This window comes from Nannobrachium achirus, assembly GCF_963921795.1.
Source record: "Nannobrachium achirus genome assembly, chromosome: 9".
NCBI lineage: Eukaryota > Metazoa > Chordata > Actinopteri > Myctophiformes > Myctophidae > Nannobrachium > Nannobrachium achirus.
Window position 1 is genome coordinate 37516137 of NC_137818.1, and position 17663 is coordinate 37533799.

The 17663-nt window shown below is 44.2% G+C and overlaps 1 protein-coding gene across 4 annotated transcripts in view; it reads right to left on the reverse strand.

The window, feature by feature from the left end:
• hspg2 (heparan sulfate proteoglycan 2) overlaps nucleotides 1–17663 on the reverse strand; it is a 125951-nt gene that overhangs the window by 42518 nt on the left and 65770 nt on the right. For all 4 annotated transcript variants that reach the window (XM_080734076.1, XM_080734074.1, XM_080734075.1 and 1 more), the window contains exons 28-38: nucleotides 17443–17567; nucleotides 16380–16466; nucleotides 11076–11140; nucleotides 10850–10911; nucleotides 10191–10331; nucleotides 7855–8046; nucleotides 3701–3793; nucleotides 3505–3600; nucleotides 2518–2748; nucleotides 1824–1937; nucleotides 1030–1157 (exon numbers count right to left, since the gene is read on the reverse strand). In XM_080734076.1, the coding sequence (XP_080590202.1) occupies nucleotides 1030–1157; nucleotides 1824–1937; nucleotides 2518–2748; nucleotides 3505–3600; nucleotides 3701–3793; nucleotides 7855–8046; nucleotides 10191–10331; nucleotides 10850–10911; nucleotides 11076–11140; nucleotides 16380–16466; nucleotides 17443–17567 (1334 nt within the window). The remainder of the gene's footprint in view (nucleotides 1–1029; nucleotides 1158–1823; nucleotides 1938–2517; nucleotides 2749–3504; nucleotides 3601–3700; nucleotides 3794–7854; nucleotides 8047–10190; nucleotides 10332–10849; nucleotides 10912–11075; nucleotides 11141–16379; nucleotides 16467–17442; nucleotides 17568–17663) is intronic.

Consider the following 17663-nt stretch of genomic DNA (forward strand, 5'->3'; position numbering starts at 1 on the left):
TGACTTCGGGTGGCCAGATATCATCTACAGTCAGGCCAAAAAACATTCTATCGACACAATAAACATTTGTGCATATTAATCATCTACCTATGAGAATTCAACAAGATATTTCCCATCCCTGTATTGTACTGACATATAATCATATGCATCATATCGTGCCACAGAGCTCAAAAAGGTTTAGTGTATGCTATTTTCTATACTAGCTGGCGAGTGGACTAGAATGCAGCCCCAAATATTTATGAATGCAGGGTCAAACTACGTCAACTTTGACAAACTGTCTCCATATGGCTTTTTATGGCCTCATTGTCAAGCACAGTATAAATCAAAACACCAATAGGTTCAAATGGAGTTAGTGCTCATACCAAACTCAGATAAACGTCGGCAAATTACATTCTCCAGGGTATGGTAATAACGCAATAAAATCCTCTGCGTTCATTTAAAGGACTGTACAAATGGATAAAAGAACAGTGTGTTCTATTGCAGGGGTCTTCAACGTTTTCAGGCCAAGGACCCCTTAGCTGATAGGGAGATAAATCAGGGACCCCCAATACATATTGTATAAAATTGTGCAACAGATTTTCACGGATTTCATAGATCGATTCATAGACTTGTTTGACAGCACTCTCATCGTCTATGTTGGATTTGTGTTTTTTTTTCTTCAAACATTTTACAACTTAACCTCTACACCAAACCTATTTGCCAAAAATAGACGATATCTGCTATTTTTTGGCTAAAGTTCTCCTCAGAATAGGGATGTGAGGGTTCAAATAATTATCCTATCACACAAAAATTTTGGCGGCCCCCCTGTAGTAACTCTGAGGACCCCCTAGGGGTCCCGAACCCCATGTTGAAGACCACCTGTTCTATTGTGTATGCGGTATGGAATGTGTAAATATAAGACAAAACTCAATGCACACAAGTAGAATGTGTTGTAACGGAGAGTGAGAGAACTTGACACCCAACTTGACGTAGCTATATTGAGTGAATGTGGCATGTGTAGTTGTTGCTGGTGTCACTGCCAGTACTCACTGGTTGTCGGGGTCAGTGTGAGGGCAGGCGCATGGCTGGCAGTCCTCCGGGGTGCCGGCGGTGGGGTCACCAAAGAAGCCGGGGGCACACTGCTCACACAGCTCACCCTGAGTGTTGTGCAGGCAGCTCTGGAAATGAACGGGGCAATCGAATCGTACAGCATTTAGGAATCAACTCTCACTGTGACTATAATTACTGTTATGATCAAGGCAGGAATTTCATGGAGGCCATGAAGGCCATGGCTGCTGTTGCCCCTCAGTTTGGCCTTGTGCCCCTCAAACCAATGGCATGACCTGAGGCCACAGTGGCCTTAATGCCCCAGCTGACTGTAACACTTTCTCCTCTGTCTCTTTCTTGTCAATATGTAGACAGTAGACACCAGTGTCTCTTTCTTGTCATGCACACACCAGTGTCTTTTGTTGAGATTCTGAAATCTTAACTCCCCCTCCGAGTCCCCATCTTTAAACCAATCCAGTGGCTTTGATTGGTGCAGGGCTGAGCATGGATTCATCAGATTGTAAATACCATCATTTATCTATTTCACTGCAGATATAGGTTATCATCCCTAACACTTAAATTCAACAAATTCTTTCAGTGGACTAAAATCTTGTTTTATTTGATGGCTTTCCTGTCCTGGCATTTGGCCTTTGTGCCTTCAAAAAATGAACACCACCAAAGGCCAAGTGGCCTTGCCCCTAAAATGAAGAAATTCCAGGCCTGGTTATGACTATACAGGATATAGCCATATTCAATATGCAACGCAGCTTGAAAACAGGATATGTGGCGTGCCATACCGTGCAGATGCCAGTCTCAGGTTGGCAGGAGTCTGAGTGCCCGTTGCATTCACAGAGCTCACAGTGACCCAGGTACAGACCACCTCCAGTGCGGGTATAGCCAGGGGCACAGTCCTAGTGAGATACATCATAAACAGTACATTAGAAAAGCAGAAAACAACATGGTCTGAATAATTTAATTCAGACCAGGTCATCGGGAATCTAATGAAGAATCCAGGACAAAATCAAACCTCGGTTCGAAGTGAAGCGGTGAACTTTTAGTCTATGTATTCTAGAGCTATGAACTCTGTATATACATTCGGTTCGAAGTGAAGCGGTATGTGTTCTAGAGTTCCAGAGCTCAGAATTCTGAATTCTGAATGAATTAATGATTTTATCTGGAGGGCCGAATTGTCATGTGAAGCTTGACCAATCCTCAAAGTATGGTCTCATTGGACATTTTTAATCATCCAATCATCAGACCGGGACGGACACTACACACATATTCTGGACGTACAGGACAGATAAAACCTGTTCATTCTGGACTGAAATGACCATATATGGACGTGGGGGACACACATGGGACACACATTTACGGACAGATAAAACCTGTTCATTCTGGACTGAAATGACCATATATGGACGTGGGGGACACACATGGGACACACAAAGCCAGTCCTTGGAAGCGGCTTTCACCGCTTCAAAAACTCCTCACCTGGCAGGAGAGACCCTGGTACGCGGGTGGGCATCGGCACTGCTCCACTTCAAGGGCCTGCGCCAGGCCACTGTAGTTGGGCACCGCCACCTCCATGCTGACGTCAGAGATGCTGGAGGAGCGCATCTCGCTGGAGTAGGACGCCCGGATCAGGACGTCATCCAGGTCAGCCAGCACCATCATCAGGTGCTCCCGTGTGGCGGGCATCCCATCAGGACGACTCCAGTGTTCCTAGAGCGAAGACGAGCATTAATATCATCTATGGTTAATATTCTAGTAGGAAAGGGGGGTCCACGCGCATAGGGTGGATTTTTTTCGCCACCTGTTTTTTTCTTAATCCTTAAAGGGTATATTTGAGCGGTGGTAGTCGCTCCTATACGTGGCTGTGCGTGTGTCTGTAGCCTTTTTCCTCAGCGTTTTGCCATAGCAAAATGTGTGTACGTAGCATCATGTTTGTCTAGTGATGTCATATGTCGTATGTCTGTAGCGTTTTTCCTAAGCGTTTTGCCATAGCAAAACGTGTGTGTGTAGCATAGCCTGTACATCCTAGACTCAAATCCCAGTCCGAAGACGTTATGCAAGCACGACCACCGCTCACTTCACATTGGGTGTGATTTTTTTAAGATTCTGCCAGGTAACAAGCTGAAATATCGTCCCAAGGGGTTAACCCATTCACTTACTATAAAGGGAAAAAAGACCCCCCCAAAAAATCTTCTTTAAGTAGTAAGTGGCGAAAAAAAAGTCCACCCTATGCGCGTGGAACCCCCTTACTTACTAGACTATAAAGAAAATAATGTGCATCTGTGTTCTTATTATGGTAAGATTAGTTCTAAACTAATGTATAACTCATAATAATATATACATATTAGTTGCATGCTGGAAATATCAAAACTACAAGCTCTGACCTTCTACATCGGCTACTTTAATATTTTTGTAGATCTGCTATTTTTGATTGCAATATCATGTGTGAATGGTTGAAGCACTCACCTCTCTGAAGACGATCTCAAACTGCCTCCGGCTGCCCTGCTGTCTGCCCTGCCATAACTGACGACTGAGACGAGCCACCAGTGTGATGTCATTACCCTGCCAAGAACAACAATAACAACCGCTGGCGGGTGAGTAAACACAATGAACGCAAGTAACCACAGCTATGACCAATGAAGCGGTGCTCATGTGTGCTTACGATAATCTGAACGTCAGCGTCGTCGAGTAGCGTTCCCCTGGAGCCCGCCACATAGGAGATGGTGTACTTCAGCTTACCTCCATAAGAGCCCACCTAATAGATGAAAGCAAAGAAGAAATCTGATCACCTGAAGACAGAAAGTATTGCTGCAGAGTGCAGCGTTTTTTATACACTAGAAATTAATGTGTCAAATGCACACCTCAGATCTTTTCACCATTTCATCAGTGAAGATAATATCTTCAGTAATGGGATTGTGAAATTCATATACAGTACGTACTGTAATCTGTTGCACTAACCATAACATTCCCCATCAATTTACCATCTTTCAAGAGATGTATATTACTACAGTATAAGAATGCTAATGTTGGCCAAAAGGAGCTATCTCCAGTACTTGGTCTTACATTAAACATGCACATGTTACGTAAAAACCAACCATGGCGTGTCCTCTGACATTTTGTCTTTCTGAACTGTGGTGGGAGTTGAAAGGTCCCTGAACATAATTTCCATTGAGTTCCAAATCCCTGACAAATCTAAGTGATGTTTGACCGTCCCACTGATTATACCAGTCCGGAGCAATGCACACGTATGATTACAGACAAATACCGTAAACACCGGGTCCAGACACCACAGGGGATTGTGGCTAATCCTGCTTTGTGGGCTCAGTGGGGGTGGGGGCTGGGGGGGGGGGGGTGACCGCACAGTCAGGACGGGTGTGTGGAAGGGACTGAGGGGGTCAGGGAATTATAGGGATGGAGTGAAGGAGATGGAGGTGAGTAGGAGGGCACGATTATGTCGGACAGGTAGAGGGGCTAAGAGGGCACAGTGTGGCATGGTCATTAATATCGAGGAGCAGAGAGTATCATGGGTATTGTCTTGAACGTCCACGGGTTAACCCAGAGGTTAGACTGGGAGGGAGGGGCGCAGTTGGACCCCGTTGGTTGCCATGGTTACCTTATCCCCCGTGAACTGTGCTGGGATCCGCCAGTAGAGGAGGTCGTCCGGGTGCAAGCTGAAACCTTTGTAGACCAGAGCATACTGAAGTACAGGAGGAAGAAGCAGAACAGAGTAAGCCACAGGGAGACAGCGAGAGAAAGAGACACACACACAGTAAAAATACTCAGCGTTCATTTAACTCAGAAGCGTGTACAGATTGGTTCCATTCGTACACTCTTCGGAGTTAAAGTAAAACTAGATTTCACTGTGTACCAAAGAGATAAGCAGACAAGGAGACAGTGCAAGCACTGAAGCAGGCAAGCATAGCGGAAAGTAGACTGAGGCAAAAAAAAGATGAATCTGAGTGTTCATCTTAGACCTTTCTTTAAACTTTCAGTTTTACATCAACACCCAGGATTCTACTGTGTAAAATCCAGCACATTATGGCTGACAGACAGCTTTCTACTTAATGCACGGTACACGTCTCCTCGTACTAGTGCTACTGAAGTGCACATTGTCTCCTGAGCTGCAGCTTAATGATATAGTGCAAGTCACACCGTGCTTTGCCCAACCGAAAAACGAAACAAAAAGAAAAACAGCATTTTCTATTCTACTGTCAATAATGTGAAAATGACAGCTTTGGGTCATGCTTTCAGTAAGAGGCTGTGCTTTCAAACCAGTCAGTGGTGTAATTACAGACAAGTGTAAAACCAGTGTTACTCTCGAAGTGGACGATTGCAGTACTCTCCTTTAACAGCAATTAGCAGGCACCCTGTGCTTACAAAAGGAAAATGCCACCTTGTGAAATTGCTCGAAACGTGAACCTTTTTCCTCAAGTACTGTTGGATTGCATTTTAACAGGACTTCGATAAACCCCATTATAAAACAATGCTGCCTGTGATGAATACATATTAAACATTAACCGGCCCGTACAATCCGTTGTTAATTAACTCTGCAATTACTCCATCACACAGAGGGTGGCAGTTTCCTATGTGTGTGCCAAGGGCAGGGATGTGCACTCAATGAGTCAGTTGGTCAGAAAGACAGCTTGTACCTTGCTGCTGGCCCCTGAGGCACCAGGCGAGGTCTTGCTCACTACGTTCTTGCTCTGTTGACTCTACAAGAATCAGCGGCGGGGGCCAAGCCGGGCCAGGCCCGAATACAAACACAACCGGTCAAAAATATGTCAACCAGAGATAAGATACATTAAGCAACAAAACAAAACAAAAAACAATGAATGAACCTCTCTTAGTCTGGGTATATTCGAGAGTATATTATACCTGGAGGCGGGGAGCATGGCCTGGGGAAGAGGGTTGGGTTCTGCCTGGTCTAACAGGGGATGGGATACCAGATGGAGGGGAGGGGGGGCTCAGGTTACGTAAAGACCAGGTAGAGGAGGCAGAGATTTTGGAATCTGGGAGCCGAGAAGAGGAGGAGGAGGAGGCGGCGGCACCGGAGCGCCGAGAGGAGGAGGAAGGAGGGGAGTGGGGGAAGAAGGGTGGAGAGCCGCCGTGTCCACGGGAGGCGTTAGAGAGGATGGCCCAGACCTCATCGTCCAGCTGCCTGACGTCGTCCTAGGGAGGCGGCGGAGGGGAGCGTGGGGCACAGATTCAGAACACACAGTAACCACAGGGACAGTCCAGATGAAGGAGGCGGGGAATAACAGTCGGGGGCAAGACTCCACAAGGAGATCTCCCACAATGCAATGTTGCACGCTCAAGGTACACCGGGCGTGCTGTAATTAGGTGGACATGCCGTGTCATGCTCGTATCCAAGTCTACAGGCCTCTCCTTGTACAGTATACATAAACAACAGTCGGCCTTCTGTGCTCACAAAACGGGGTCGCTTATATGTAAACACAAACAAAACATTAGCACACGTCTATAATTAGACAACAACGGTGCCTCTTGTGGTTAAGAAATAAATAAATGTGCCATCTGACTTGCATTGGGAAACACATGCACAACACCCACGCGCACAATTTCCCACAACATGCTCCTGCTTTCATTTGAAAACTTGTTATTGCCCTGAGATGTCTTGGCAACGCACGTGCGTAAAAGTTATCAGTGTGTTAGTTAGAGGATGTTACCCGACACCAAACAGTAGTTGAATTATTCTCATTAGATGTGATAGTCTTGTCAGTGGGTGGCAACCGCAGTCTGCAGTGCTGTGCGTTTAACAAATACCTGTCTAGCTCTTTTGGATCTGGAGATGCCTTTACGCTCAGAGGCCATTAGATTCCATATGGAAGCATCCTTCCTTAGCTCCTCTTCCGGCAAGTGTGAGTCACTCTAGTGATGTGGATAAAGCAAGCAACCCTTGTGATCACATTCCTTGCCATTGAGCTGATGGCATTTGGGAGTTGAAGTTGTTATTACAGTTGGTCAAAGATGAAAGCATACAGTAAGTATAATGCTCCTTCACAAAGTTCAAACAGTCCAAACAAGAATCGTTCATATCATACAGTATGGGGCAGAATGCATTTTTGGTTCTTGAAACCCACAGCAATAGCGTAATAGTTCACATTAGACAGAAACGCCCATGTAGTTGCAAACTACAGGAAATCCATGCTTCTAATGGAAAATCCATGTGCAAAATAAATGTGTGTGTAAACTGTAAACACACATTTTAAAAGTCACTTTCGATATCACTGCAATCGTTATGAAACGTGCAAATGAATGCTTCTCTAGGCTTTACCTGCTCTGCTCGTTTCACGCGAGCATTGAAAGGATCCTACAAAGAATGAACAGGCAAATACAAAAACATGGAGAGCTAAGTTAACTACCGTGAGACTTTTGAAAATAAGACAAAATAACACAGCAATTGCGCACACGTACAGATAGAGACAGACATTTGCATGGAGGTAGGCAGGAAAATGGACAGGTTTGAAAAGGAAAAGAAGGTTTTGCATTGAAGACAGGCAGTTCAAGAAGCTGTAAGAACAGGTGGAGAAGTTCTGGTCCAGCTCACATTGCACCCTTTAAACCCTATACTTAGTTGACCGGATTCACAAGGGTCTATTATAGGCCCCCCTACACTAAATATAATAACCGAAAATAGCGAATGTACAAGCTCACAACGTGTCGCAAAGCGACGCGTTGTCAGCTTGCAGATCGGCTGTTTTTGCTGAATATTAGCCCCAGAAAAGGTGACAAAGCAGCAGTTGTGTGGAACTGGCTACTTTCTTAGTCTTACTGTAATTAAGTCCCTGTGGCACTGACCTTGTCTCCCTGATAAGCTCCTGGTAGCTGCCAGTAGTGAGGCTCCTGTCCCAGGTAGTCAAAGTTGCTATAGGAAAGCTGAGTGCCCTCAGTGGAAACCTCCACAGTGAAGCCAGTGGAGATACGGTTGGTGCGCTGCCGGTTCACCAGAGCATATCCCTGGAAGTTCCCAGGACTGAAGACAGAGGACACCTGGAGGGAGGCATACCGGTACAAACAATTGACTTGAGTCTTTGGGAACACAAAGCGAACCTCAAAAGAATATCAGACATTTTACCAGGCTCTTCACAGGATGTCGTTGATTTTTGTTTATTGTTCACCACAACAGATTTGACTTCAATTCAGAATATTAAACACTTTAACTCTGACGCTCCTATTTTCTGGCATTTTCAACTATTTACAAAAATGTCAGATCTGCAAGGTCACAACACATCACAATGTAACGTGTTGTTTGCTTGCAGATTGGTTATTTTCAATATATGTATTTTACTTTTTTTTTTTTACAAAATGATTTCTGTAAGGACAGTGTACTGTATGTGTTAAATAAACCTAGTTTAATCATGTGCTCATTATAGCAATGTTGTGCTATTATAAATGCATAATACAAGCACAGAATATATGTAATTACTATAGTTTATTTTATGAATTGAAATCACAACAACTTCTCCAGAGCCTGTCCAGTTAAGCAGTGTTTATATAAACTATTTCCTCCGTCGGTCTCAACAAAATGTACTAATTGCCCTCAGGGGTAAAATCAACTGTGCCAGGACACTCCTATGTCGGCATTTATTGTTTCAATAAAAATTCATTACCAAACAGAATGAATGCAAAGCAGCCTCGTTTTTCCTGTGGGAGGAAGCTCACTCACTGTAGCGGCCGTGCGCAGCGCGAGCTACTCAACCGTTAGCCTCAGGGAGAGTCTGGGACACGAGTTGAAAGTTACCATGGCAAGATATTGCTTAGCATCGACGAGTGAAATCACAAGCAATAATTGCCAGTGTGTCATCACAAGAGATATCAGCCCGTCTCTTGCTGCCAGCACCAGGGGTGTCGCACCAAATTCTGGGCCCTGGGTACAAGGGCTCACTGTGGGGCCCCTGTGCTTTAACTATTGAAAAATAGCAGATATACAAGCTCACAGCGCGGCACCGAGTGCCGCGCTGCGAGCTTGTAGATCTGCAATTTTTGAAAAATCATGAAAATCTTTGAATATTTCAAATCCTTCTAAGGTTTTTTTTTAAAAACCTATGTTTCGATGTCAGTGGAGCTCAAACCTTTTCATGTGCAGGACCCCCCAAAATGGTATGTATTTGGCCACGGACCCCCATCTCAACATATTTAGTTCCAGGGACCCCCCAGAAGCAAAATTTGAGTTACAAATGTTCGCTTAAAAAAATACATATATTCAAAGATTTGCACACATTTTCACGACTTTTCAAAAATAGCAGATCTACAAGCTCGCTGTGAGCTTGTATATCTGCTATTTTTCAATAGCTAAAGTATAAAATAATTAAGGCCCCTCCCAACACCTTGGGCCCTAGTAACTCAGTCCCACTTTTCCTACCCCTTGTGACGCCCCTGGCCAGCACTATTGATGGACGTGGTCCCGCTGGCTGCCAACGACTCAAAGATGGCCTATGAGTACTGAGTATCATTTGAGGAACTGGGCACCAGAGCCCAATTTAGACCACCTCCCTGCCCTGCTTATTTTGTTTTAGCTCACTTGAGGATAATATCACAACCAGACCGCCAGCTAACCTAGTGCTAAATTAAGAGCATGCCTTTGGGTCAGTTGTTACAGTGGACTAAGAGAGCCCTTGTTTACTTATTAACCATACCGTGTGGTCCTGCTAGGAAATGACTGGCCCAACACCAGCGGCAGCTCCAGAGAATTGTAACTGGGGGGTTATGGGGGAGCTGGCTTTTTTAGAGTGGGGGCTAATTCATTTTGGCAAAAAACAATAATGAATATAGTACTAATATGACAAACGAGATTCTCTCGCTAAGAGTATGGATAATGGAACAGACCAGATCATTGGCAGTTTCGAGCTCCAAATCTGAGTACTGTAGGTGATCGAATAGGGTTTTTGTGAGGTTGAAGATGCTTTCTAGCATAAACAGTACAGTTTTATAGTATGGTTTACATAGAAGTCAATCAATTGTCTTTCACATATTCATATATATTTAATTTATGTATTCCATAAATATTTTTCATCACAATTGGGTGTGTGGGGTGGGGGGGCTTAAGGGGTGCTAAGCCTTCACCAGGGGGGGGCTAAAGCCCCCTCTAGCCCCCCCCCCTGGAGCCGCCACTGCCCAACACTTGCAGGTCTTACCAGGTCTCTATAGTATGTGGAACTGAAGCACTGCTGAGTGACGCCCATACAGAAACACGATAGGCAGCCATCTTTGTTGTCAGAGCTCAGGTGGAACATTCCAGGCTTGCAATTGGAGCAAGATGGGCCCTCGACGTTCATCTGCAGTGCAACGAGCAATGGCATGTGATTAGAAGGAGTACAATTCAGAGTGGACTGGTTGTTGACTTGTTATCAAAATGATAAGAAATGCATCAATAACAGGGCTGTCACGATATGACATTTTACATGACGATTAATTGTCACTCAAATAATTGCGATTAACGATTTAATTGTTTTTTGTCGTTGATAATTACATTTCTGTTCAGCTTTTAGGCTTTGCACATGGCAGATATGACACATAATCTAAATATACAAAGAAATGACTGACATATTTGGCAACTTTCTACTTAAAAAAATTACATTGGTAGTGGAAATAGCCGATCTACAAGCTCGCAACGCGTTGTGAGCTTGTAGATCTGCTATTTCCACTATTTCTGAAAATGTTTATCAATGTATGAACATTTTTCAACATTCACGATTATGACGATTATGAACAAATATTTGCGATTATGTCAAATAGTTACGATTAGACGATTATGTAATAATTGTGATATGCATCATTTTATACGTTTGCTTACTTTACAGCGGCATGAATCTCCATTGCAGCCCTCACTTCCTCTCTGGTCACAGTTGTAGCAGCCTGCAACAGGCCATTAGAACAGACATTATTACTTCACATACTGGTTCTCTGCATCTTATCTCAAGCCCAAATTACTGACTCAGAGGAATCTTGACTTTTTCAAATGTAAACATGACTAAATCCTGGCATGACATCAGTCATTTGGCTCAGAATAATCTACGTACCATTGAGTTCATTGCCTTCACACCTCTGTCCAAGAATGGGATTTCCAGTATATCCCGCAGCACATCTGAAATGAAAAAATAGCCTACTTGTTAAAGAAAATATTTTACCATCACAGAAGGATACACCTTTTTAAACCAAAGAACAATGCGGCAGGAAACTGGGAGGTCTGCAAGAAGCGATACAACTTGGTAAAACATGTCCTTAAGAGAACCCTCATATTCCTCAGTAGCCATCAATAATGAACCAATGCCATGGTTACTAAGACAATGCGCATCCAGACTAATCAGCTATACCAGCCAGTACATTTTCCCCAAAAAGAAAAGAACAAAAATATTGCTAGCATTGGCATAACCAATGCTAAAACACTGAACATGTGTGAAACCAGCGAACTACTGGTGGAACTGAGGAAGCCCTTTGCACAGCAACATCAAAGGCAATCAGAATATCTTCACCAGAATGGAACAAAATGCTTAAAATGAATGCTTCACAAACACAGAATTGAATTCAGCAGAAAACAGAGATGAGAAGAGGAACCAGGGAAGAGGGCTGAACCGCAGCAGAGCTGGCATTTTATCTATGCTAATACAGTATGAGCTAGTGAAGCTATGCATCCATAACCAAGCAAGCAAGCAATGGCACCACCCACCGAAACGAAACACAGAGGCAGCATCAGCTGGTAGATCCCTGCAGGCTGCCCCAACAACAGTTGTTCTCAGTATTACCTTACCTGTCCTCTTGCAGGTCCACAGGTCAACAGCCAACAAACTGCTTCAAGGGGACTTCAATGCTACAAACTTGCTTTGGGAAAAGCTTTCCAGGGCTTATCTTTTGAAATGTCTAACCTTTTTCTTAGCCAAAAGAAATTATATTGTTCTACAGCTTTAGAGAAAAGGGTTATAGGCCGCAATCAATTGTATATCAAAATAGATACATATTTAAACAACAAAGGCATCCTAAATGAAAGACAGAAAAATCTATTTCATGATACACACTCAGCATTAAAAAAGTATAATAATAATACGAACGCACAGAACAGAAACATAAATTTCTCCTTGAGATGAGACGGCTACAGAGTGGTGTTAAGTTTACCATTTTACATTTTCATACAGAGGCTGACATCATCCACAACAGGCAGGGCATGTGTTGTGAATGTTGGGGAAATTAATTAAAAGAACAAATCCAACAACAATAATATATATAGGTGTCAAAAAGAAAAATAATAATAATAAAGAATAATGCAATATTACTCTTACTGACGAGTAGACAACTTGGAGGTACAAGGTCTTTACTGGACACCAACCGCTGTACTCTGTAAGACATCTATGAAACAGGCCTGTTGGTTAAAGATATAACCCCTGAAGATGATGGTGTTGTGTCATACCTGAACAGTGTACGGTATGAATCACGTCAAATCTGAGGTAGTCTTTCCAGAAGAAAACAAATACAAATACATATGAAGAGGTACTACAGCAATGCTGTCTTAAGCAAAGTTTTGTTTAATTGCTCTGATCGCCTGAGTACACCTGCAAGGTGCACCTTTTTATAGATTTATTTTCAGCATTTCTTATGCTTTACTATAGGGGTTCTCAAACCTTTTTCTAGCATGACCCCATATTATGATTGATTTTTTTTGGCGACCACATCAACCCTAGGTCTGTGCACCAGCATAGGTCTGTGCACCAACTGGCTGAGCCGACAAGCACCCCACAGGTGCACCTCTTCAATCAATCAGTTCAATGACTTCCTTTCAAATAATACAACAGAATAAGAAATTACTCCCTTCATAGTTACAGAGATATCTGGACAGGAAATTATATAAATATACTAGAAGTTTAGCACCGCCAATCTGACTGATAAACCCATATATGGAGATCTCTGTATCTGTCAGTCCTTGTCCCTTTTATGCCCATAAATGGATATCCATGATGTCATCAGTGTTTGCCCATATATGGGCATACCCCCTTTTGTGCCCATAGTGTATATGCCTTCTGATTTGTTTACGCTTGATGCCATGGTGACACACTGAGGTTAGACAACACACTCCATATTTGGGCGTAGCTGCATTGGGAACTCCTTACATGGTTATATGGCTGAGTCATGGTGACTTGAGTGTGATGTCAGAGGTCCGGCCGGCCGGCCCTTGCTCAAGCAAATTTTAATATAGGAGGATATAATATGAACATAGGCTATTCATGGGTTGCATTTGTAGTCCTACACCAGCCATTTTGAGGACCAACACAGGTGTTTTGATTAACGTAGAACATTAGTTCTATGCCAATCAGAAAAATTGAACACCTGTGTTGGTCCTCAATATGTCCGGTTTAGGACTACAAATGCAACCCATGAATAGATAAGACAAAACATAACATAACGACAAAACATAAGACACAAAAACAAACAAATGCTACTAATAAAATACAAAAAAAGAAAAATACATTCCCTAGTCATCAGGGATAATCCTGATAGGAATGGCCAGCCTTCCCAAGACAACATGTAGAGATCCGTCTTGCCTCCCCTTGTCCTTTCTTAACTGATGGTCTCCTTTGAGAAGCTTTAGAAGGTCCACCACATTGGTATTAACCCTAGTCTTCTTCTTATTCTTCTTCTGCTGGGTTTTCTTAGAGGAGGAAGGTTGGGATTTCCCTTTTGTCGTCGTCGTCTTGGGCAGCTTCGTAGTAGTAGTAGTTGCAACCGTAGCTTTAGCTGTAGTTACAGTGGTTGGTGTCGATGTAACGGTGACCGTCGAATTTTGGGAGGTCAGTTTTTTGGGAGACGATGCAACCAATTTCTGGGCATTGCGCTGACTTTTTCTCATGTGTTGCTTGGCACTGCCCTGGTTTGGTTGAGGCAAGGTTCTTGAAGCAGTTGCATTGTTCACACCCCGCTGAACCTTCTTTGTGTCTGGTGCATCCGAGCTCAAAGAAGGTCTTTTTGGAGCAGCGTTTGTCCTATTAGCCTGGATTTGACGCTTAGGTGGGGGTTTAGGTGCATTTGGTGCCAGTTTGTGTTTATGAGACGGAGGTTCAAGTTGATATTTAGAAGTTGCCCTCTCTTCAATAGCTTGCTTTGGTTTCACTTGCCGTGGCTTTGAGGTACGCTCAGCTGTTACAACAGGCTTCCTGCTGGCTGGTGGCTTTGTTTCTGGCTTCACTGTAACCTGCGGTTTAATTCTAGAACTAATCCTGGGTTTACTCAGGGTTGTCTGTAACTTAGGTGCTGACCGGGTTGGGACTTGTCTCTTGGATGAGCTAGTGACCAACTTGACCTTCACTGTCTTTCTGACTGGATGGGATGGTGACGTAGTGGCGGATGACGTCTTGGGTCTCTCATTGGTTCTGTTGTTTGCGGGGAGACGTGGTGTGGGTAAACTTTTAAGGGTTCTGTTAGATTTGTTTGCGGGGAGACGCGGTGTGGGTAAACTTTTGGGCACAGTGGCTCTGTTGGTTAGAGGCTTTGTCACTGTTATAATTCTGATTGTACGCTGTGGCGTTGTAGGTGCCGAGGTCGGTACGAGGACCACATTGAGCACGGGCAGAGCTCTCCTCTCTTGGGGCGAGCGGGAGGTGTGTTTGCTGCGTTTGATCTTGTTCATCTCCTGAGCCAGGGCTGTAAAGCCGTCAATGAGGATCTCCAGCCTTCCCTCCAGCCTGCTCAGACGGGACTCCATATCCGTGTAACCACTCTCCAGTTCGACAACCTTCTCCTTCTTCTCGGCAGCTGGCGTTAAGGTGAGCAACTTATCTAGTTTGGCACTGAGGAGGCCCTGGTGTTCCTTCAAGGCGTGGATGCTCTCTTTCATATCGAGGGTGTTGCTCTCCAGCATGCTCAGGCGCTGGTTGAAGGTGTTGAGGTGCATCCGGAGCAGGTGCTGAAAGCTGGAGTGCCGGTCTTCTGGACTGGCGGTGAACCGGGGAGGCAGCCTGGGCACTGATCTATTGGGGGTGACTGGGGTCAGGGCTGATCCAGATGTTGATGATGTGGTGGTCATGGAGCGGGTGGTGCGTTGGACAGAAGCAGTGGGTCGTAGAGGCAGGGCGGTAGGGCGGGTGATGCGTTGGACAGAAGCGGTAGGGCGGGTGGTGCGCTGCACAGAAGCGGTAGGTCGTACTGTGGGGGTGGAGCGGGTGGTGCTGATGACAGCCGTTGCCATGCTTTTGGGGCTCATCGTGGTTTCTAAATAGTCGTAGTCGTACTCTTCATCGTAATCGTCGTCTCCGCTGCTGTCTGGCAGGATCTCCTTCTCCAAGCTGAAGTTGAACACCGCCTCAGCGCCACATCCCAGGGGCAGGAAGCCCTCTAACTGCCCATCCTCAAGAGGATCCCCACAACTGTCTGCAGATGGCGTCTTTATTCTTAATGTCAAAACAGTAGAATCAGACATGGTGCAGGCAGACACACCGTAAAATCCGAACTGTTAACAGTTAAATAAACAATTCAGATTTTACTGTGTGTAGGATGAAATAATGACGATAATGATAAATAAAAGCAAATCTCATCTCATAATAACCCAAATCACCGCACCATCTTTGCCCGTAGGGCAGCAAAGATTCATCAGACAAACAGGACCTCATAAATGTCATGTCTACATTTATGGCCCAGCATATACCATTGGTCTCTCTGTGTAAACACAGATCACACTGGCCAATGGCGTCAAGACTTCACTACTGGCAAAGTGCAAAGCATTAACAGAAAGCACTCTTTGAGTAGGCTTGAATAAGAAGGCAAAAGCAGAGTAAAGCAAAAGTACAATGAGCAAAAGGTTTCCTCAGAAAAAACAAGTTTTGTTGCAAACTGGCTTGATAAGGCGAATGCAAAAATAATGTCGACAAAGGTTTAGACAATATATAATTCCCATCAGAAACATACATCTCTAAACTAGAAGTCCCAGCAACTACTTTTCCATTTTTGAAAAGAAACAAATCCACTGAAGTCAACAACATCCAACAGCAGAATACGGGGAAAAGAGAGTAGGTACGGCAGTACACAAATATATAAACCCAATACATGAACACCTTTACTACATCGGAATGGGTGGCATTGACTTGCTTCTCCCATCCCTACACTGACACCACGTAAACGCAACAAGATGGATGCAGAACACAAAACATGCTTTTGTCCCTTTGCTGTGAATGAAACAAGGGGACGTTACCGTCAGCCTGATGCCCCTGCCAGCCACACAACCGGCCAGCGAAGAAGTACCCCTCCTCTGCCCGCCCCCAAACACTGAGCAAAGTCCAGCTGACAACGTGAGAAAGATAGAAAGGAGGTGGAGAGATGGAAGGAAGCAGAGGGAGATGTCATACCTCTCACAGCGTTGACCGGTGTAGCCAGCGGGGCAGTTGTCACAGATGGGTTGGCCGTCAGAGCCCAGGTGACAGGACTGGGAGAACCTGTAGGTGTAGAGGACCACACATCATGAGACTATAGTATACATGTACTATTAGAGAAAATAACTATAAACCTCTCCTAATTTAGATATCATCAGTGAGCCATCCAGATTAATCAATGATGTTAATCTTGAAGCCACCAGTACTTTTAGGGTTTTACAGCAACAACCTGTAATATACTTTGATTCCAAAGGCACTATAAAAAAAATATGTTTACATTTTTAAGTTGCTCTTGAAACGATATTTGTGAATATCTCGATTTAATTTCACCTAGATATTTCAGCGCGACCTATGTTGATGCCACAGACTAGATGCCGCAAGACAGAACAACAGGATTTACAATGTAATATTGGCGAGCTTCCCCTTTTTTAGGCCTAGGATTATTGACTGCTTTAACTATTGAAAAATAGCAGATATACAAGCTCACAGCGCGGCACCGAGTGCCGCGCTGCGAGCTTGTAGATCTGCTATTTTTGAAAAATCGTGAAAATTCGAATTTTGATCTGATTCTATAAGTGTCTTTTGAATCCTTCTAAGGTTTTTTGAAAAAAACCTATGTTTCTATATCAGCAATCTGGCCAGCCATCGTCAAAGAAAAGGTCCTTTTCACTTAAATGGAGCTCAGTTAGTCTGTTCTTGAGAGACTACTATGTCAGTGGTTCTCAAACCTTTTCATGTGAAGGACCCCCAAAATTATATTTATTTGGCCACGGACCCCCATCTCAAAATATTTAGTTCCAGGGAGCCCCCCAGAAGCAAAATTTGAGTTACAAACTTTCGCTTTGAAAATACACAATTATATTCAAAGATTTGCACACATTTTCACGACTTTTTCAAAAATAGCAGATCTACAAGCTCGCAGCGTGGCACTCGGTGAGCTTGTATATCTGCTATTTTTCACCGGTTAAAGCATTCAATAATTCTAGGCCTAATATGGGTTTTTAAAAGAGTGAAGAGTCTTCTATAGACAACAACTCACTGGTTGCTGCCAGGAGAGGTTCCAGGGCAGGGGCACGGTTGGCAGGCCTGAGCCGTTCCGGGGTTTCCATAAAAGCCAGGTAGACAAGTATCACACCTTGGCCCCGCAGTGTTGTGGAGGCATTGCTAAAGGTCAGAAAACGCACGCACCCACGCACACGCACACACACGCACACGCACACGCACACACACACACACACACAGAGAGAGGAGGTAAGATCC